The 24,029-nt window shown below is 41.3% G+C and overlaps 1 protein-coding gene across 1 annotated transcript in view; it reads left to right on the top strand.

Annotated features, from left to right (window-relative positions):
- Positions 1 to 24,029, top strand: part of trio (trio Rho guanine nucleotide exchange factor) — a 979,236-nt gene that overhangs the window by 847,070 nt on the left and 108,137 nt on the right. The window contains exons 38-39 of the mRNA XM_068383253.1: positions 3,559 to 3,913; positions 22,422 to 22,529. Coding sequence (XP_068239354.1) covers positions 3,559 to 3,913; positions 22,422 to 22,529 — 463 coding nt within the window. The remainder of the gene's footprint in view (positions 1 to 3,558; positions 3,914 to 22,421; positions 22,530 to 24,029) is intronic.

Here is a 24,029-nt window from a genome sequence, read left to right as displayed (position 1 = left end):
GCGGTCAGCATTAACCGTTATGCCTTTAGGCAAAACAACAAGGATTGGGGCACCACCGTAGGCAAACGAACCCCAGACCATAAGCGATGCTGGGTGCTTAACTGTCTTGGCCGTGAGATTATGCTTAAGAGGATCTGACCCCTTTCGCCTCCACACTTTTTTCCCGGTCTTCTCACTCACACAAAAGGTCGCTTCGTCACTCCACAAGACACTTCGCCACTGCTCCAAGGTCCAATCCTTGTATGTCTTGGCAAAAGCAACCCTCCTCTTCCTTTGCTTCTCAGTTAAAGCGGGCTTCTTTCTCGCGATCACTTTCTCGTAGTCGAGGCGCTTCGACAGGTTTTCCTGAATCGTACGAACACTGACGTCGCTCAACAATTTAGGGTTCTGTTCTTTCAGTTGCTTAGCCATTAATGTTGGATTTTCTTCTAGGCTTCGCTTTAAAATAACTAAAGTACGATCAGGAATCTTCTGGAGGGGGGGGGGGGGAACCAGCCTAGGAGTGAGAAGGGATCTCGGCGCTACCCCCTGCCTTGAACTTGGCCACCAAGCGCCTCCCTGTTCTCTCGTTCACGCCAGTATTCTTCACTATTTCCTTCGTTTGCAGACCTAAATTATGACTGGTTATCACTCTAACAATGTCATCGTGACTTGTACGGGGTCTAGACATCACTGGGGGGGTTTGATAGACAAAAATGCCACGCGAACTCACAAAAGAACGATTGCAACTCGGCCCTCTCAACCTGACACAACCTCACTCCACGACTACAGGAAACACACTGACTAGCTTCCACCTACGCAGATATGTAGATGCCAACTTGTATAAAAAGATGCCAATTAGTCAATTTGTCCCAGTCTATTTTTTCCCCAATAAACCCCATGCCTCCGATTTACGCGGAACGCTGTGTCCGGCCACTACCCGGACAGACCGATCCGCGCTGACTGTATATAATGGAGGTCATTAGAATATGAATAGTCCCTGTAGAAAGGGGCATGTGGCTCTGGGTATTTTGAAATAGACTTCCTTCTGCAGACATGGAGCTCTGCAGATATACCTGCATGGTGTATACAGTACTGGGCAGAGATTGCCATCACTAGACTGTAAAACCAAGATATAAAGAGGATCCCGTGTCTTGAGAGGGTTTTTATTTTAGCTAAAAATTGAAGGCCAGGAGTCAGAATCCGGAAGTACTCAAAGTGAGGATGAGAAACTCCTGCTCTCTACATTATTGACTCTGTAAAAGACAACTATATATTCTTTCTCTGGAATTCATTTTTAACTAAACAATACTTTCTCCCTTTGGCTATTATGCATATCAACTTACACCCATTCTCATTGTTTACACCTGACATATTAGTGTTTCCTATGTAGAAGCTTTATCACTACACAGTATACTGTTTACTCTCCAGTTCCATAAACACTTAAAGGTTTAAAGGCTGCTTATGAATGGTAAAGGTAAGGGACAATGACATTGCCCTAGCAAGCAGGACAATGCCCTAGAGACTGAACATATATCCATACGATCAGCGCCCAAGAACCTTCTCCACCCAAGCTACGACTAAGGACGACTAGCAATGGCAGCTGATGACTCAGCAGATAGTCCTATAGGCTCTCCCAAACCCCCATCCTTAGCTCACAAGGATGGTTAGGTTGCAGCGACCAAAGGAGCTAACGAGCGTGAGCGGGACTCAAAACCCTAGTCTGGCTGTCACCAGTCAGGGAAGTTACCATGTTGGCCACCACAACCCTGATCTTGAAACATTTCCCCTGAGAGCAAGCAATCATGTGACACATACTTCTCCTAATGGGTAAATAAAACCACAGTTCTTTCCCCTTGCAAAAATACTAACAACTTCAGCAAGGACAACTTAAAACACAATAAACACTAATCACAATCTGGAATAGGGTACGTCTGGGTATCACTGGAGCGACGGTAAAACTGAAGAATGGGAAACTATTAGTGTGCTACTTGCCATAAACTGCTAGATTATTACACAATTTTAGTGGGGGCATGTACCTTTTGCAAGTAAACACACTTTAAAAATTTTGGGGGTAAACCTCTATAAACCAAGCTTCCGGAGAAGCAGCAATATGAACATCAAGGGAAGTTTAGCGATATAAAACTCATGTGAATATCTAAACTATTTACATTTAGATCTAAGATCCTTTTAAATTGTCTAAACCAAGCACTTTAATCTCCAAACCAACCTAACCTATGTGGACAGACACCCTGAAGGTGCTAGGAAGCCCTAGATCTGACTTCAATCTAACATAACTCCAAATAAGAAAATATTAGATCCTCGGATAAAACATAACTTGTACACCGCACAATTAAGAAACATGGGAATGTCCGTAAAAAATAACCACTTTCGCAGACAGTACCTTATTTTAAAATGTAAGCTTTATAAAATGGGAAGAATACACCTATTTACTCATAACTAAAGATTACGGGCGAAATAAACCACACCCCATGATGATGTCATAGCCAATCATGTTGTTTCCCATATTAGCAGTGGTCAATAGATCCCTTTACAAATTTTAAAGTATAGTAACTTATAATCAATATTGCGAAGATGTGTAGTTTGAAATTTGTAAGAGGATGTATTGTGACCACTGTCAACGCGGGAAACGACATGATTGGCTATGACATCATAAAAAGCATTACGATTGGCTATATCATAAAAAGCATTATGATTGGCTATATCATAAAAAGCGTTGATTGGCTATGACGTCATTTTGTGGGGCTTATTTCGCCCGGAATCTCTGCGGCGACCATAAGAAGTGAACACTTTGACAAATGCTTTATCAAAAATGGAAGCTTTATAATTTTGGAAGAAATACACCTATTATTCATATCCAGGAGGTAAACGCTATAACAAAAAAAGATGAAAAATTATAATTTCATCACAACTAAAACTGTGGCCAGCCTAGGCAACGGCCCATTAGCTTAGACAATGATTTAACGAAAAGTGAGAGATCAAAATGAAATCGGATGGGAAGGGACAGTCAACAGCGCCTCTTTCCATAATAAAAAAATTCCCTGAACACAAACTTCCTATCGTAATGTGTTTCCACCTCACTTTTTATGTAGTCTTCTAGAATACAGTACACAAGAAGTGAGGTGATTTCCAAACTGCAGCTAATAATACACAGATGCACATGAGGTGCTGCCAGTCAACTGCAAACAATCTTCTTTATAATAATCTTTATAGTAAGCTATTAGCATACTTACTAGTACAATGGTAAAGCACTAGCCTTGCATTTGCATGGTTAGCAGAGTCCCGCCTTGATATGCAAGTTTAATCTGTTCACTTGGGAGGTTAATGCTGTGGTTGGGCACCACAGTTAGGGATTGGGCTTGCCCGGCTTACATTTTGATAAGTATCTTTTTAAACAAAATTAGAACTGAAGGCTGACATCTTTAACCTAATAATGAAATGAGTGTCTGGAATAACAGCAGATTAGGTAAATGTAAAAAGATGATTTTGTATTTAATATTGAATTTTATAAAACAGAATTATTTCGTATAAATAATGGATTATATATGGACTTTCCAGATATGCCTCTACAACTCCAACTGTCTCTATCACTTCACCACAGCCAACAGAATCCCAACCACCACCACCACCACCTTTTCCTCCTGTACCGTCACTAGCACCAGAGATTCCAAGTTACCTTCCTGTAAGAAAAGAAAATTCCATAGAGAAATATGATGTGACATATAGTCCCCCCAAAAGTAAGAAGAACTTCTTTGATGGCTTTCGTAATACCCTGCGACCCCGGGTTAAAGCAGATGGAAGATCAGCAGACGATGGTACTGACAACATGGAAAATTTACTGCCTTCTCCAAGACATGATAGAGAAGATTTTTATCAACGCAGATGGTCAGAGTCAGCTTCCCCATCTAAGTCGGTAAGCATTATTCATATTCTCTCAAGAAATCACTTAGAAGCATTACAAGGATTTTTGTAGGTAACTTATCCTAAACTGTGTCTCTCTTAACTAAAGTACTTGTGGTTCAGGGAAAACAAATTTCTCCTCATTATTTTTACAGAAATTTCACTAGAAAGGCTAAGTAATAATTGTAATTCATTTGTAATGTTTGATATCAGGAAACTACAGTAGCTAATTTGTAAATAAAATCACAATATTTCTGTAACCCACATCTACATTTCCACAACCTACTTTTTAGGTAAATATATAACCATAACCTAGCTTTGTTAAAAAAAAAAACTCATAACTTAATCCTGGTCATGAAGTCTTCTCAGACACACAGTTCCTATTGAAAACAAACAGCAATCAACCAATAGTACTGTATTTGTGGGCATATCATGACTTATAGAAACACCTACAGCTCACTAAACCCTTGGATTCCTTAGATTGTCTGTTTTTCACTCATTAACTCCTTTCTTGTTCTGTTGTGTATTTGAATTAAGATTAATACATTAAGTATATTTTTAGTGGTTTACCTTTGATTCTCTGCACCAGTGGCATATTACATAATAGGTTAACTTGGTTAAGGCTAAGGGCCCACAAGATTGTTAGATAACAACAATAGCTTTGTTAGCAGTGGCATACAGTATTACCTAATAGGCTAACTTGGTTAAGCCTAAGGGCTCACGAGATTAATGTTAGTTAACAACAATAGCTTGGTTAGCAGTGGCATATTACCTAATAGGCTAACTTGGTTAAGCCCAAGGGCCCACAAGATTAATGTTAGATAACAACAATAGCTTTGTTAGCAGTGGCATATCACCTAATACACTAACTTGGTTAAGTCTAAGAGCCCATAAGATTAAAGTTAGGTTCAAGTTATTGTTTTATTGTAAATGTGTTATATATGTACTGTACAGTATATCCATAAAATCTTCACCTGCCAGCAAATTTACGCGTAATAAATTTGGAATATTTTCAATTGAAAAGTGAAAAAAGTGAACTAATTAGCACATTTTGAAGCAAAGCGAAAAATCAATTTTTGGGTGAGATAGCCATGTCGTCCTGATGGAAGCTTCCTATTGGCAGCTTTCTAAGGGATATTTGACTATAGTGATACTCCTAGAGAATTGATCATAAATCTCCAGAATTCTAACTCCTGGCGCGAGTATCCTTAAATTAACTCTTTAAGGATATCGTATAATATCGGGACGTATTTCTTGATACGACACATAGCAATCTTCACCCCGAATAGAGTTTTCGCTCTGAGGGGAAAGAGGCGAATTTGAAGGGGAGCCGTTATCAAGGTTACCCGGTGGATCCTTCCCGGTACCACCCCAGCTAACTATTCCTTATTGCAATTAAGCATGGATAGCCGCAGATAGAGTAGTTTCGGGTGGGGATTTGTTACATTTATGTATACTCCTCTTTTAGAAAGGAGGGCGGGTCCATCAAGACGACATGGCTATCTCACCCAAAAATAGATTTTTCGCTTTGCTTCAAAATCCGTTTTTTGGGCTCAGCCATGTCGTCCTGATGGAAGTTTACCAGAGAATTACTTGAAAGTACTATATCTGTGGGTTTGTATAAGTGCCTTTACTTTGAATGAGTTCCTTATATGGTCTCCTAGACCTTTATATATGACATTACCGTTATCTGTCATATCCACTAAGCTAGCTTAGGCCTTCCTGCCCCCTGCAGGGAAAGTGTCGACTTCGACTATAAGGATTTAAAGTTTGTATCTCCATAGGGATGGACGGTAAATCTTAGAGATTACCCTTTATCCCTTGGAACTCTGTACTCTGATTTCAAGTTGGGCCCTTCTAGGGCTTAATTAAAACTCTAATATGTTTTATTCGTCTGTTACTGAGATAGCGGAAATAAGACGCAAATACGTTCAGTATTTTACCTTGTAGCTAAATTATCAATTGTAGTTACAATCAGGTATGAATCTGATCCGGCATTAAAAACACATCAGGGTCCATCTTTTCACCTTTTGGGAAAATATGTAATTTCATCGAAATGATGCCACTCAGTAGAGATGTGAAACCAAATCTGACTGATTATTATTATTATTATGATCATTATTAAATGCTAAGCTACAACCCTAGTTGGAAAAGCAGGATGCTATAAGCCCAGGGGCCCCAACAGGGAAAATAGCCCAGTGAGGAAAGGAAATAAGGAAAAATAAAATATTTTAAGAATAGTAACAATATTAAAATAAATATTTCCTATTTAAACTATAAAAACTTTAACAAAACAAGCGGAAGAGAAACTAGATAGAAAAGTGTGCACGAGCTTACCCTCAAGCAAGAGAACTCTAACCCAAAGCAGTGTAAGACCATGGTACAGAAGCTATGGCACTACCCAAGAATAGAGAACAATGGTTTGATTTTGGAGTGTCCTTCTCCTAGAAGAGATGCTTACCATAGCTAGAGTCTCTTCTACCCTTACCAAGAGGAAAGTAGCCACTGAACAGTTACAGTGCAATAGTTAACCCCTTGGGTGAAGAAGAATTGTTTGGTAATCTCAGTGTTGTCAGGTGTATGATGACAGAGGAGAATCTGTAAAGAATGAGCCAGACTATTCGGTGTCTGTGTAGGCAAAGGGAAAGAACCGTAACCAGAGAGAAGGGTCCTATGTAGTACTGTCTGGCCAGTCAAAGGACCCCATAACTCACTAGCGGTAGTATCTCAACGGGCAGCTGGTGCCAAGGCCAACCTACTACCTTGATCTGTACAGATTTGGAAATGCATGAACACCGTGATGCAAACGTTCACTCGGCACTGGTGTTATCGGTCAGATATGCACCTATATGAAACAGTGTGTTAATCATAGTTATGATTTGCATTTGAGGGTAAATGTACCCATGCACCCGATGCACTGGAAAGTCCCAAAGCAGTTCACTGTTCGTCGCTGGCTTAGACGTCGGGTTCTTTAGAACTACCCGCCTCCACCACAACATGTCTTATGTACTTGCTTCGAATAGTGTTGGAAGAAGTTCCGTGAAGAAGCAATTTTCTTAGGATCATGAACTGCGGGTGAGCTGTCAGGATCTGCTCTGCGAATAAGTAGGTGAGCACTGCTCAGTTATTTTAGGGATAGATTTTTGATCCTGAGGTATCGCCTTGGAAAAACGGTCCCTCCCTGAAGTCCGAAGTTCTATGAAGATATACCTTAAGACCCCCTAATGGGCATAGGGAGACATCTTCCTTCAGTGGGCAGATTCTCCAAGGACCCCACCTTTTGGTGGGCAGCCTGTTTTGGCGAGAAAAATAGGATCGGGAAAGGATTCAGTTCTCCCTCTTCTGTGAACTGAATATGGCCTATATTTCATTAACTCTAGCCCCTGAGGCTATTGCGAACTGAAAATTGACTTTCTGTATTAGCTCCTTTAGAGTACAATCCTCATTGTTTAGGTTCGAAGCACAGCGTAAGATTTTGACCAACGACCATGTGATGGGTTTTAAAGAGGTTGTCGGCTTAGGTCTAGTGTATGCTTTGGTACCTTAAAAAAGGTTTCGCTTATGAGGTTTGTCTCAAAGGCGTATAGAAAAGGTCTAGTCAATGCCGACTTACACGTGGTTATCATAGTGGAAGTCAGGCCTCGTTCAAGTAGGTAAAAGAAGAAAGAGAGACAAACATTTTGAAATTTCTGTTGGTCACCTTGTTTTCACGAGAGGTGCCCTTTTCTTCCAAGACAATTTAAATTGTCTCCTGTTTGGACTTAACTTGTACTCTACAATGAAGTCGGTCGCATTCTTCGAGATCTCGAACTTCTGTTCGCTATTAGGGCGAAAAAATCCTGAAATGCAGGTTGTCTGTTCTCGGGGATGAAATGTAACGGGCGACTTCTGCACCAGATTTGATAAAGCTGGGTACGGCAGAGGAAACTGCTACACTTTAAATTCTAGAATTAGAGGAAACCAATTATTTTTGGGCCATTTGGGGGCCAATACAGGAGCTGTTCCTTTGCAGGATACTAGCTTGTCGAGGACTTGTAGCAGGAGATTGGTTGGTGGAAGAAGATGCATTCGATTCCATCCGTTCCAGTCGAAAGACATGACGTCTATTGCTTCTGCTTAAGGTCCTCGTAAAGGGCTACTAGTTCTTGTTGTCGCTCGTTGTGAAGAGGTCAATCTGCAGTTCCAGGACTTTTATCGAGAATAAAGGAGAATGAGTCTGCGTCTAGGGACCATTCTGTCTCTATCAGCCATCCACCATCACATCGCGGAACCCTTGAAGGCGAACTGCTTGATAATGCCATCTACTCTTCCTTGCCAGGAGGAGGATGGCTAACATCACATGGTTGATGTGAGGTGAACTCGAGCCTTGTCGATTAGACATACTACTATCACCTCGTTATTGAGAGCCAATCTGATGTGGACTGTCCTGCGAGGGGATAGTCTGCTCAACGTCAGGAGGACTGTCATAGCCTCCAAGATGTTGATGTGGAAGTTTTGAACTAGAATGATGAATTTCTTGCTTTTACCTTTTATATGGGTGGCCTTCCCGTTCTTTCAGGGAGGCTTCCGTGTGTAACGCCACTGATGTTTGTGGTGGTTACAAGAAAATTGTCTGTGCTAGGCCTCAATAGCGTGCGCAGTCGGGTCGGTGTCAACCTTGTCGATCTCTTCGAGCGTTTGATGCGTATCTTCTCCAGACTCCTGGTGGATCCTTTGGTTGTGCTACTTAGCACCGGGTCTGTCACTATTGCAAACCGGAGACAGCCCAGTGCTCTTTCCTGTCGGCATTTTGAAATCCTCTTGTGTTGTATTAGTCTCCAGACAGATACCGCTATTTTTCTCCCCTTCTTTAGTAGAATGGAGAGGTGTTGTGATTGCAAGTTCCCATGGATTCACAACCATTGAGACTTGTGAGCTGGAGAAAAGCGAGACTTCTAGCGACTGGTCTTGAGGCCCGGGTGTTCCAGGAACTGGATCACCTTTTCGGCCGCTTGCAGACAAATACAGTACAGTAGTCTTGGATGCTGCCCGCACCCGCCAATCGTCCAGGTATGCTACTACCTGTACTCCTTCGGGGCGCAGGTGCTGGACCATTGCGTCCGTGAGTTTTGTGAATACCTTTGGGGCTATATTCAGTACAAAGGGAATGTCTGTGAAGACAAATTTTGTCTTCTGTAGCCTGAATTCTAGGTAGGAGGAGAGGGGGCGATTGGCTGGTAGGTGCCAATAAGCATCTTCCAGGTCTATTGAGACTATATATGCCCCTTGTTTGGTAAAAGGGTCCTTATCTGTTGCATTGCCAGTATCCGGAACTTGTTGTTCTCGATGAACTTGAGTAGAGACAAGTCTAGAATGACTCTGGGTCTGTCCGAGTGCTTCTTGGGAACATAAAACAGCCTTCCCTGGAATTTGGATGGACTTCACTTTCCTCATTACCTTCTTATTCAAGAGTTCTGAGGCATATTCTTTCAGTAAGGGGGAGTTTTGGAAGAATTTTGAAAAGGTGGGGTGGATTTCGTTGCATTTCCAACCAAGTCCATTCGTAATTTGGCTGTGGACCCAGGTATTGAAGGTCCAACGATCCCGAAAGTGGAAAGTCTACCTCCTACCTGGAACCTCACTTTGATTAGAGGTTCCTGAGGACATGTTTCTGTGACCACCTCCTTCTCCATCCTTGGGACATGTGCCTTTCAAAGCCTGGAATAATACAGGTGACCGGCTACCAGCTGATGAGAGACCATCTAGAAGGTGGTTGACAGCTCGACTACCATTTGAGGCACCGTGATCATGGTCACGGTTGGAAATTGTGCAGTTCTAATGATGATTTCCTCTTTGAGGACATGCCCCACTTTTGGAGCAGGTTCCCATTCTCCGTGGTGGCTTTAGTAAGGACCTTTTGGACCATTTCCTGTGGGAAAGGGTCTTTGCTCCAGATACATGATGAAATCAGTTTTCTGGTTTCGTGTTTCACCGTTGATGCGGCAAGCATATGGTCTCTACCGGTCCTTTTTTGACCTGAGAAAAAACCTACAAATCCATCACAAGGGTAGGGAGTTACTAATGGCCTGCACACATTTCTTAAGCGGTTCTGACGAGACAGGAAAGGGACAAGCTTATCTTTCGTCTCCTGATCCCTTCTCAAGGGATGGTTTGGCAACCTTGGAAGGTTCTCGTTAAACTGCTGATCTGCTATCTCCGGATCCAACTCCGAGACGGAGGAGGTTAGATGTATTTCATTCCACTTCTCCTCACAGGTGGGCATAGCTAGAGACCTTTCTCTAGGATAGGGCAGGGTTTGCCCTCTTCAACTGCTCTTCTAAGACAGTCTAGGGCTTTCCTCGAAAGGGAGGAAGGCTCATGAGGAAGGAGCAATGACGGTTGGATACTTCTTGTTCAATGCTGAGACTTCGGAGTTATTATATCCGGCCCCTTTCTGGGTCTTGGTAAGGATGGCTTGGGCCTTGTCATGTTTGAGGACAATGACTTCCTTTGGTATAACCTCCTTGCGGGATGTAGGTACATCTCGTAGTCTCACAAAGTAATCTGGGTATGCTGAAAGCTGGGCCAGAATTGAATCTCTTCAAGGGAATTGGGGCCCAACTTCTAGGAGATATAAAGCTTCCTATTCAACCTGGGCATGTGTTCGTCTACCCCCAGGGGTCAGTTCGGAACAGTGAGGAAGGACAGATATTTTAGGGGGCTTAACGGAGCCCCTGGAAGCGCCAGGGCGTTTCCTTCCCTGTACCTCTCTTTTTCCTCTCTTTGAGATCTTGCTTATTCTCCTCTCGTTCCTTCCGGAACAGTGTCAGCATCTGCTGGATCGACTCTAGTAGTGTTTCGCTCCTGCCGAACTGTCTAGTCAGTTGGGGAGTTGGGGTTGGAGAGGTTGACGGCATAAGTTAATATGCCGGCACAGTGAGCTGAGGTACCTCAGCCATCGTCGAAACAGATCCTTCTTCCTCCATGGGTGGTTGAACCACTCCTTATTCAGGGCCTTCTTGCAGTAGGTCCTGTCTGGTGTCAATGGATGCCTCTGACATCCAATCTTGGTGGATGTCCAAGGCTGGTAGTGCCTGTTGATATCCGTGTCCACCGACCATTGGATAGAGGGAGGATGGACCTGTGCCTGAGGCACAAGTGTATCCGATTGAGCCTTAAGGAACAGTAGGCATTTAGAAATTTTTATGGTAGGTAAGGTCCCTGAACGTTCTTCTGGAAGCCTCATACTCACCTTTGTTGGGTTTCCCTTGCTATATCCCTTGACTCCATAGTGTCACGGATGTCTTTTACAAAGCTGTCGGTCAGCAAGGTCAAGCGATTGGAGTGACCTTTCGGGTCCCAGAACCTCAGGGGTCCAGATATGATGCGGCAGGGGCATAAGACCCATACTTCATATGCCCACAAAAGTTCTTACTCTTGTGGCTGCAGAACACTCCTGTACACTTCGCCATCAGCTCCTCCTGTCAGGGAGAGAAGGGTGAATGAGTATTAGTTTGTTTATATTGTTGATATAATATATACTAAAAATACGGGTTCCAGTACCTCAGGGATCCAAATACGATGCAGCGGGGAGCATGAAACCTGCACATCTTGTGGCCATAAAAGGTCCTACTTTTGTGGTTGCAGGACAGGGCTGCACACTTCACCTTGCCCTCCTCCTGTAAGGAAGGGAAGAGTGAAATGAGTATGGGGTAATTATCATACAGATAATTATACACGTAGTAAATAGTAATCACTACTATTATAATTATCGCTTAGGATAGTGAGCCAGAAAGGAAATAGGAAAGACACATATCTGTGTTTCCTATCCAGGCAATTGCTGTGACCTCCCTCAATATTAATATTTTAAAATTTCCTTATCAGGGAAATATAGGGTGGAATAGCTCTCGTGCATAGAGCTGGAGTCAGTGTATATTAGCACTAACTCTCCCACAAGTTAATATTAATACTGTAGGGTAAATATTTTATGTTCTGATGACCTAGGATACATCAGAATGTTGAAGGAATACTTCACTTCAACATTCGCTTAGCGGTCTCAACAGGGACTGTGAAAGGACACACAGAAAATGTTGGAAAATCATACTACTGTACAGTGAAACCTCGCTACTTCGCGGTTCGACCATCGCGGATTCACCACTTCGCGGATTTTTTCCATAACCCATATATATACAGTAATATATATATATATGTATGCATGTATTTATGTATATATGTAGGTATGTATATGTGTATACATATAAATATATATATATATATATATATATATATATATATATATATATATATATATATATATATATATATACACACACACACACACACACATATATATATATATATATATATATATATATATATATATATATATATATATATATATATATATATATATATATATATATATATATATATATATATATATATATATATATATATATATCTAAAGTAGGAAGATGTGATGTAGTTCTAAGGGAAAAGTATGGAAAATATGTCTGGGTAATAAGCAAAGCTCTACCTCCAGTTCGTTTCTACATTATGATCAGAGATAAATGTAAACAAAACATTGGTTGCCATTTTTTATCGTGCTTTTTAGCATGTTTAGGAAATGCATGATATAAAATCACCTTTAATATTTGTGCCTGTTTTAGTTTAGGGTACTGTAGTACATGCATTAAGTGTTCTGTACATTAAAGGGTAGTTTGTTAACAGTACTACGTACAAGGGAAGGTTTTAAAAGTCTGAATATATATGTTGAATAAATAGGTAAATATGGTGTCACTACTTCGCGGATTTTCACCTATCGCGGCCGCGACTGGAACCTATCTACCGCGATAAACGAGGGTTCACTGTATATTATATACTGTAGCTTTCTAACTGCTGTAATTTTATACTGCATGAATTCTGGCTACTGTATAGTCTTATACTGTAGTTCTGCCGGCATACTACTGGCTACGCTAGTACCTGGTGGCACTAGCCAACAGAAAAAGAGAAAATGCATGAAAGGGCTACCGTATTATTATAGTTTAGTACAATAATAAGGGTTGTAGGGACTACTGCCTCTACTGCCTTCTTCCCAGAATGAGGATTCAAATGGAAGGGGAAAGAATGTATTCATTCTAGCTTCCATCCAGCCACAAAATCTGTTGTTGGCTGCACTGCCGGTTACAGGGTTTGTGGATGGCAGTCCAAGAGAGGACTGAAGAATACTCAAAGTTGTAATGGGTCTCCCACCGGCAGCCGTCATGGCCGGCACAATCTTTCCCGGAGTCTTGCTTCCATTAGGGAAAAGGGCGAAGCGGCAATCTAGCAGCGTTTGTAGGAGCCCGGCCGGCTGGGAGATTGTAGAATACCGGCCACAGATGTTGTGACGGCCAGGCCATTACTAAACGACAGAAGGGGAAGGGAAAGGGTCTTATATTTTGCAAAGAAAGAAGGCGGCACATCTGCCTCCCACTGTCAGCCGCAAAACAAGGAAACATAGTTTCCTATGCCGGCGCCGTCTTGGGCGGCAGAAGAATAACGATTCCTCAGCCTAAGACATTGCCGGATATAAGACATGTCTTCTAGACCACAAGGGAGAAGGTGGCGGCAACTATACTACCACTTTCGGTTGTGGACTAGGGAAGCCGGGCTTCTTATGCCGGCAACTGTGAAACTGGCAGGGGAATGACTAATCCCCCATCGGTAGAGTTGCCGGCAACAAGACTGAATGCTCTGAATTACTGTCGTAATTCAAAGCCGGGATACTCACCAGCAAAGAGGAAAGACAGAAACACTATCCCAGTCAAGCCGGAGTACACTACTCTATGGCAAGACCAAAGATAGGGTTGCCGCCTAATGGGAAGGAAGGGTTTATCCTTAAATCTCTAAAACAGACAAATATCTAATTATGTTAGTAATTCTAGATGTGCTATCTCCGATTGAATTAATAAAACGATACAAGAGGATAAACGGAGATGATGTTACTAACGTATACTAAAACGCATTAGGCTGGCCTAACTCGAGTCTGGATCTCGGTTACATTATGTCACCGAGGCCCTATCGTATACAATCGAAACGTTTAAGAAAAGAGGGAATATTACATGTGTAATCTTATCTTCACTAGTATAATTTGCCTAAATAACTATAATTTGTTAAAGCTAAATACTGGGAACATCGTACAATTAACTAAATAAAGCATTTATGGCGTACGACAGCGGTTCAAAATGGCCGCCTCCGCTGATGGCTCTGCTCCACTAAACACATCTAAATTATGCTAATTTAACTGTGAGAAGGGAGCCCAAAATTATACACAGGAAAGATTAAATACTCAACTTTCCAGCAGTTGAAGATGCTGGGGATTGCATAGTAATAATCCTTTAAATAGCAACAAAACCGAGAGCGGTTGGGAGATAACACCGTGCTTAGTTAGCTACTACGAAAGGAATGGTTAGCAGGGGTGCTACCGGGAGGGGATCCACCGGGTAACCTTGATAACGGCTCCCCTTCAAATTCGCCACTCTTCCCCCTCAGAACGAAAACACTATTCAGGGTGAAGATTGCCATGTGTCGTATCAAGAAATACATCCCCTGATATTATGCGATATCCTTAAGAGTTAATTTAAGGATACTCACGCCAGGAGTTAGAATTCTGGAGACCTATGGTCAATTCGCTGGGAGTATCACTGTAGTCAAATATCCCTTAGAAAGCTGCCAATAGGAAGCTTCCATCAGGAAAACATGGCTGAGCCCAAAAAATAAGCATTATTAACTTAATCTTAATTTTTGTTTATTGTTCCAATTTCCTTGATAATGCTTTGATTTAGCATCTAAAGGCTCCTGAATTGCTCAATTTAAAAAAAATTAGCCAATTAGGTTTGCTTTGCTCACCTGATGGGACCCCTTCTGCATCCTACGCCTAAGGGCCAGAATGGATCTTACTCTGGTACTGTATGTTGGAATAAATGGTTATATAGAATTTGGTGCATATAGCACTGAACTGGGACTAGGAAGGACATTCAGTTCTCTCAGGAAATATGACAATGAATAAAGTTTATCTATTCCAACATTCTAGCCTTCTCCATCATAAGGCTCAATACTTCACATTATTCAAGAAGTTTGATTCCACTTGTGACCAGATTATTAAATGATCATCCTAATCAGGTACAGTTGAATTGTTGGAACTTCAGAAGTTCAAACAAATTGCAGATGCTTTTCTGTAGAACAGGCTAACATAACGGATTTTGAAGCAAAGCGAAAAATCTATTTTTGGGTCAGATGGCCATGTCGTCCTGATGGAAGCTTCCTATTGGCAGCTTTCTAAGGGATATTTGGCTACAGTGATAATCCCAGAGAATTGACCATAGGTCTCCAGAATTCTAACTCCTGGCGTGAGTATCCTTAAAATTTTTCTTAACGATATCGCATAATATCAGGGGATATATCTCTTGATACGACACATGGCAATCTTCACCCCGAATAGAGTTTTCGCTCTGAGGGGGAAGAGTGGCGAAACTGAAGGGGAGCCGTCATAGTAGTTTCGGGAGGGGATTGTTATATAAAACTTTTCTTAGAAAAGGAGGGTGGGTCCATCAGGACGACATGGCCATCTCGCCCAAAAATATATTTTTTACTTTGCTTCAAATTCCATTTTTTGGGCTCAAGCCATGTCGTACTGATGGAAGTTTACCAGAGAATTACTTGAAAGTACTGTATCTGTGGGTTTGTATAAGTGCCTCAACTTTTGGTCAGCTTCTATATGGTCATCCAGACCACAGAAATATATGACGATACCGTTATACGTCATCACCACTAAGCATGTAACAATGTTAGGGCTTCCTGCCTCCTGCAGGAAAATGTTGTACTCGACAGTAGAAGCACAAGGTTTGTATTCATATAGGAACAAATATAAATATAATTCAGATCTTTTTGTTCATATATTTAAGTACCCTCAAACATGAACTTTACTTAGGAAAGTAAAAAAAACTCCAGCTAATTTTATTTAGCTACATTTGGGGCGAAACAAGATGCAATTACACGTTCTACATTTTATTGAATTGACAATTAAATGTAACAGATGGTGTATTAAAATTTTGCAATAGAATTATACATTCAACATATAACAGATAAAAATATTTTCTACCTGAAAGGGAAGAAAAATTAATTGCCACTCAAAATCAGTTGAAAAATCATTAAGATAATTTCACTGTAAATGTTGGATAACTATCAACACTGCGTACAAGTGTACACATGGCACTGGTGTCATTGGTATAATTCTGCACCTAAAAAGAACAGTCCTAGTGTCACCAGGGTGACACTTAATAAAAAGGGTATTGCACTGTAAGGTGTCAAGACCTTTTCACCCGAATGGAAACAGTCCCAAACAATTCCGTGTTCATCGCAGCACTAGACGAGAGGTTTCACCATACTACCTGCCACCACCACAAAATGTTTCAAAGCGTGCACTTGCTTCGCATAATGTTTATAGAAAACTCTGGAGGATTTCCAACCAGTGTATGAGTGGAGTTGCTCAAAGTCCATAAACTGAAAGAAGTTCAGTGAGGAAGCAATCTTTCTCATATCATGACCTGCGGGTATACTATCATGATCCGCTCTGCGAATAAAGTAGGTGAGCTTCGCCCTCAGTTGTTTTAGGGATAAGTTTGATCCTGAGGTTTCGCCTTTGAAGAGCTGTCCTCCCTTGAAGTCTGAAGTTCTTCGAAGATAGACCTTTAGACACTACTGGACATAGAGAGACATCTTCCTTCAGAGGGCTCGTTTTTGGCGAGAAAAGTAGGATCAGGAAAGAGATTCAGTTCTCCCACTTCTGTTAACGGAATATGGCCCTCGTCTCTTGATAGGGCTACTATTTCACTAACTAGCCCCTGAGGCTATAGCGAACAGGAATATAACTTTTTGTGTTAGATCCTTGAGAGAACAATCTTCATTGTTCAAGGTTGAAGCATAGTGTAAGACTTTGTCCAGAGACCATGAAATGGGCTTCGGAGGGGCTGCTGGTTTAAGTCTAGCTCATGCCTTCGGAAACTTGTTGAAGATTTCGTTCGCCACGTCCACCTGGAAGGCGTATAGAAGAGGTCTAGTCAAAGCTGACTTACACGTAGTTATCATGGTGGCAGCCAAGCCTTGTTCGTGAAGGTGGATGAAGAAGGACAGGCAGAAGTCTATTGAGATTTCTTTCGGCCTGGTTAACTTTGACTTGTATTCTTCTAGGAAGTCTATACTGCCTTTTGAGATCCCAAATCTTTTCTTGACTGCTAAGGCGAGAAAATCATGAGATGAAGGTTTTGGGTTCTGAAACAATTTGGATAGAGCTGGGTTCGGTAGAGGGACCAGCCTCAGTTTCAGTTCCATCACCAGAGGGAACCAATTGCTCTTGGGCCACTTAGGGGCCACTACTGCTACAGTTCCCTTGAAGGATCTCAGCTTGTTGAGGACCTTCAGCAGGAGATTCGTTGGAGGGAATAGGTAGATCCAGGTCCATCTGTTCCAATCGAGGGACATAGCATCCGTTGCTTCTGCCAGAGGGTCCTCTTATGGGGCTACATATCGAGGTAGTTTCTTGTTGTCGCTCGTTGCGAAGAGGTCGATCTGCAGTTCTGGGACTTTTTCCAAGATGAAGGAGAATGAGTCTGCATCTAGGGACCATTCTGACTCTATCGGCTTTAGCCTGGATAGAGCGTCCGCCGTCACATTGCGGAATCCTTAAAGGTGAACTGCCGACAAGTGCCATCTCTTCTTTTTCACTAAACGAAAGATGGCTAACATCACATGGTTGATGTGAGGCGATCTCGAGCCTTGTCGGTTCAGACATCTCACTATCACTTCGCTGTCCAAGACCAGCCTGATGTGGGCTGATCTGTGAGGGGATAGTTTCTTCAGCATCAAGAGGACTGCCATGGCCTCCAGAATATTGATGTGAAAGGTCTTGAACAGGGATGACCAGGTTCCTTGGGCTTTCCTTTGATGGGAGTGACCTCCGCATCCTTCCGTCGAGGCATCCATGTGGATGGTCACCGATGGGGCAGGTGGTTGTAAGGGAACGGTCCTTGTAAGGCTCTTAACCTTCGACCACGGCTTAAGAAGTGATCGTAGAAAGGTCGGTACCGGTCTCTGTAGATCTCTTGGAGTGTTTGATGCGTATCTTCTCCAGACTCTTGATGCATCTTTCAGCTGTGCTCTTAGCACTGGGTCTGTTACTGCTGCAAACTGGAGAGAGCCCAGTACTCTTCCCTGTTGGCGTCTTGAGATCCTGTCGGATTTCAGTAATCTCTTGACAGAACCCACGATCTCTCTCCTCTTCTTTGGTGGAATGGAGAGACACAAGTTCCAATGGATTCCCAGCCATTGAAACTCCTGAGCTGGAGAGAGGCGAGAATTGTTGTAGTTGATCTTGAATCCCAGATGTTCTAGGAACTGGATCACTTTCTTGGATGCTTGCAGACAAGCCGTCTTGGATGCTGCCCACACCAGCCAGTCGTCTAGATATGCTGCTACCTGAACGCCTTCTAGGCGTAGTTGTTGCACGACTGTGTCCGCAAGTTTTGTGAAGATCCTTGGGGCTATGTTTAGTGCGAAGGGCATCGCCCTGAAGACATACTTTGTCTTCTGTAACTTGAATCCTAGGTAGGAGGAGATGGGGCGGCTGACTGGAAGGTGCCAGTAAGCATCTGCCAGGTCTATTGAGACTGTGTACGCCCCTTTCAGTAACAGGGTCCTGATGTGTTGAAGGGTTAACATCCTGAACTTGTTCTCGATGAATTTGTTGGGTGGCGACAAGTCCAGAATGACTCTGAGTTTGTCCGAGTCCTCCTTGGGAACACAGAACAGCCTTCCCTGGAATTTGATGGACTTTGCTTTCCTTATAACCTTCTTGTTCAAGAGTTCTAAGGTATATTCTTCCAGTAAGGGGGTGGAGTGTTGGAAGAATTGAGGAAATGAAGGTGGAGATCTGTTCCACTTCCATCCTAGTTCATTTTTGATTAGGCTGTGGGCCCGGGGATCGAAGGTCCAACGATCCTTTAAGTGTTGGAGTCTCCCTCCTACCTGTAGCATCTCATTGCTTAGATGGTTCGGAGGGCTTTCCACCATGACCGCGTCCTCCCCTGCCTCGTGAGGGGTGTCTTGAGGAGCCCCATCGAGATCCTCTTCCTTTTGAACGAAAGGTAGTAGTGTGCCTCTCAAACCCTGGGTTGAAAGCTGGTGACTGGGCAACCAGCTGTTGAGGCACCATTTGGAAGGTGGTCTGTGGCTGAGCGACCACTTGGGGCATCGCGATCATGGTGACCGTGGGATGTTGCTGAGCAGGCCGAGAAGGTAGTCTTGGCTTCTTTGTCTTCCTCTTGGGGTGGGGACCAGCATCCGGGGAAGACTTTTGGAGAAGGTTCCTATTCTCCGTGGCGGCTTTCTCTACTACCTCTTGGACCACTTCTTTAGGGAAGAGGTCCTTACCTCAGATGCTGGAAGAAATCAGCTTCCTGGGTTCGTGTTTCACCGTTGCACCAGCAAACACGAACTCCCAACAAGCTCTCCTGGCCTTCACGAAGGCGTACAGGTCCTTTACGAGGGTGGCCATGTGCATCTTGGCCAGGACCGTGAGCATATCTGGGGTGCTGTTATGGCCTGCACACATCTCTATGCAGTTCTGGAGGGAAAGAGAAGCAGCTAGCTTCTCCTTTGTCTCTTGCTCCCTTCGCAAGAGAAAATTCGATAGCTTCGGTAGGTTCTTGCTGAACTGCTGTCCCGCAATATCTGCGTCAAGCTTTCCTACTGAGAAGGTTAGGTGGACCTCCTTCCATTCCTTCTCATCTGTGGGCAAGGCAAGAGACAAAGGCCTACACTCCTCTAGTGTAGGGCATGGTTTGCCTGCCTCAGCAGCCTTGAGGACACTCTGAAAAGCCTTCGACGTGAAGGGGAAGGCTCTCGAAGAAGGAGCAAGAAAGGTAGGGTGTTTCTTGCTCAGTGCAGAAACTCGTGTTAGTATATCCTGCCTTCTTCAGGCTACTCGTCAAGAGAGCCTGTGCCTTGATGTGGTCGAATACCATGACCTCCTTTGGTTCCGTTTCTTCTCTCGACGCTGGCTCACACTTCAGCCGGATGAAGCACTCCGGGTAAGCGTTAAAGTTAGGCCAAAACTCAATGTCGTCCAGGTGGACGGCTCCCAACTTCTCTGAGATGTAGAGTTTGCCGTTAGTGATAGGCATAAACTCAGCATACCTTCATGGATTGGTCTCGGAGCAGGGTGGCAGGTCCTTCACTCTGGATGATGACTAGGTTGAGTAAAATTTGGAAATCAAATCGCCTAAATTACATATAAAAATCAGGCTATATATCAGTTTAGTGAGATCGGTGTTACTATATGGTCATGAGTCATGGTATGACAAAGAAACAATCTCCAACAGGTTTAATAGATTTGAGAACAAAGCCCCCAGAAGAATAATGGGAATTGAATGGCAGGACAGGATCTAAAATGAAACTATACAAGAGATTACTCAAGTGCCATATGTGGATGACATCATGGGGAGGGGTAGATTGAGATGGTTTGGGCATGCTATTCACACTCCCAAGAGATATTAGTTCACCAAATGTATAACTGGGCACCGCAAGCACTAGAAGAGTTGGAAGACCCACATGCTATTCACACTCCCAAGAGATATTAGTTAACCAAATGTATAACTGGGCACCACAAGCACTAGAAGAGTTGGAAGACCTAGGCCTACATGGCTGAGGACTGTGAATCGTGAAGTAGATGATGAATGGAAAAGTATTAAATTAAAAGCTCAAGATACAGACAAGTTGCGAAATCTAACCAAGGCCCTTTGCGTCAATATGCATAGGAGATGATGATGATGATGATTTTATCAATGTATATTAATTACTTTCAATGGCGGCCATTTTTCATATGGAAGTTTTCAGTTTTTCCAAAAAGTGAATGTACAGATTGTAAGTTATAAGAATTCCCTATCCTTTCATGTTTAAATGATAAAAAATGGTCAACATTTAATAAAGTAGTAGGAATTTAAAGTTTTGAGAAAACAGGCTTTAAAGTTATTTTTGTAGAGGTTGGTTGAATATACTTTAAAATGCATAAGTAAGGGATTTTAGAAGTAATTTTCCTCAACTCTAAGGATCATAAAAATATGATCATCATATTTCAAGGTTATTTACTAAACAGTGATGAGCCTCTCCCATCGATATATATGTACGCTATATTTACCAAATGCCCCATATGAGCAAGACGTTATTATTGCACGTAATATATTATCATCTTCGTATTTACTGGGCAAATTTTACACTTTAATCATATTTTGTTATTGTTTCTAACATGCTGAGCATCTTTCAGCAAAACCATAACACAAAAATTGTAAATATATGAATGAGCAGTTAAAGAAATACAATGAATTAACCTAGAATAACGTGCAGAAAATCTTTACTTATCATGCTTTCGAGAAACATAGAAAACAAAGAGCCTCCCAAGAGGGGTAGAGAAAACTTAATGGGTGGCTGACACATAAATATCTTACCCTTAAACTCTTGAAGAAAATGTAAATAAATAGGTACTTTGGTCAGAAAAGGGTTACGTATGGGACCGGAAATGGGTACTTAGGTCAGAAAAGGATTATGTAAGGGACTGAAAATAGGTACTTTGGTGAGAAAAGGGTTACATAAGGGATCGGTAATTAGTACTTTGGTCAGAAAGGGTTATGTAAGGGACCGGAAATAGGTACTTTGGTCAGAAAAGGGACCGGAAGTATTTCCATAAATATAACCTGACATGATAAAGAATTAACTGTGGTTGAAAATACTGTACAGTACTACAATTTTGATAATAAGGATGAAGAGGGAAACTTGCACAGAAAATTAAACCTTACTCATTTTATTGAACTGAAATAGTTGAGTAAATAACCAACATTGTCCAGGATAGTGCTGTCAATGGGCCTCACACAGTACATTGCAGGGATTACTTGAAGGTCTTTGCAGTGTTCTTTCAACCTCTAGCTGCACTTGCACTCTACCATTTTACTTTACTTCTGTGAGATATTTTTACTTCCATTTTGCTGTCCAAACTCATTTAAATGTTGGGTTTTACTCAGCTGTGCTTGCTTGTATGCTGAATGGCCTCATAGGCCCAGCACCAACCATGTAGCCCAAATTTATCAATAGAATCTGATATGTAATTAACTTCAAGAAAATTTTTGAAACAAGCCAAACAACCTAAATGACGATAAAGATAGGAGATAAGAGTAAAGTTGTAACCAACAAAATTGCAACTTACAGTACTGCAATTTTACTGAAATACAGTCAATATTTCATCATAAGCTGTCTCTCTTAAACAATATTTCCTACATCTTGTTTCAGAAAATTACCACTCTGCCTAGTATTTGATTCAATTCTCAAAATCGTGTGCATTACTAGATACTGTACATTAGTACTATTTGAGACTGTATTAGAGAAATGTCTGCTAAGTTAAGTTAAGGGAGTAGTATGGAATGAATTCATGATTTTTTCCACATTTATATTTTCAGGGCGAATGGAATGTTCCTTTACCAGCAGGGACACTGGTCAAAGTGCTAGCCGACTTCACTGCTCTAAGAGAAGATGAAATATCAGTCAGCCGTGGGGAGGTCATTCAAGTAAGTTGGCTATGAAATACAAAACAAAAGTAACTAATAAAAATAACTTGATTCTAAAGCTAAATAAAGAACATAATGTTATTCGAGAGTTATAACAGGTGCCTTCAGTTCACAAACCAGTTTGCATAAATCAAAATACTAACGATAGCTATCGATTATAGCATGTTGCAAGTTGGCGAACTCTTCTTTCAATGAACAAAACAGGAGCCCAATAATTTTGTGATGATAATTTCAAAGCATGGCTATGCATATGTTATAAAGTCTCTCTTGACTTTATGTTGCTATATTTACCAATGAAATAACCTATTACAGTACTGTACAGAAACTTGTATAAACAACCCACTAGTACTTGATAATTAAAAATTTCTCTCAACATAATATTCAATTTTGGAATTCGTTAGTCAACGAATGCACTAGAGAGAGCATATCACTTCAATTTTGGAAAAATAAATTTATATTTCACAGTGAATTTTATTTAAAGATCTTAATAAAATAATTATATTTTGTTGACACTTAACCTTTGATTTTTTTTATTTATTACAAAGTAAATAGTTAAAACTACTGTGTAGTGCTGTAGTTTAACAACAATAAAGTGTCACGTTTCTAGACTTTCTTAGGGCTTGCTCAAAAGTTTTGCTATTAAATTAAAAAAAATATAAAGAACCGGATGAAGTTGACGGGAAGTTAAAAGTCATCAAGACCACCCCATTATTGTTAACTTCATTTGAATCGATCATAGTTCCCAGAATGAGTTTTTCAAGCCATAAAATTTCAATTCCATATGTTTTTACCACAATACTATAAATTGGACTAATTTTTAATTTTTGTTCCACGCACTTGAAAATTCCCCACTTGTAGTGTACTTTGATTTTGTCTAACATATGCGAAAATTGCACAGCTTTAATTTTTTCTTGTAAGCAAAGAATATGCATAAAAATACACTTGAAATTTTAGCCAATGACTTTTGAGTTTGACAAGAAGTTACTGTACAATTCACTTGTCTAATTTACAGTAATATGAGCTCCACTTTTATCTATTTTCATATTATGATCATTCCATTAATTCTTTATCAAGTACTTCAGTGAAAGGACCATAAATTGAAATAAAAGTAAAAGAATGAGTGGTTTTAAAGTATAGAATATTATAAAACAATTTTAAAATTAAAAACAAAGTGATATTTGAAGATAAAGAGAATAAATGACAGTTCTTATAACATCTTAACTACATTTAGTTTTTGCAACCAAATGTTCAAACAATAAGTTTTCATATTGATATTTTCCCTTCAAAATAATCAACAAATTACTTTATATCAGGCAACCATTAAAAGTAAATTTCCGTGAACAAAGGGTGGAGGAGAAAAGTATAAAGTATTGTGACAAATAGAAGTGATTTTGTTTAAGTAATTGATCTGCACAACCATCATAATGTAGATAGTCAAATTGCAAAACTGAGTAGATTAAGTAATATGAAGTAGTTTTAGTACTGTACAACATACTTTCA

Source organism: Palaemon carinicauda, chromosome 11 (genome assembly GCF_036898095.1).
Source record: "Palaemon carinicauda isolate YSFRI2023 chromosome 11, ASM3689809v2, whole genome shotgun sequence".
NCBI classification, from domain to species: domain Eukaryota; kingdom Metazoa; phylum Arthropoda; class Malacostraca; order Decapoda; family Palaemonidae; genus Palaemon; species Palaemon carinicauda.
The sequence above is the reverse complement of the archived record's forward strand: the minus strand, read 5'-3'. Positions and strand labels throughout refer to the sequence as shown.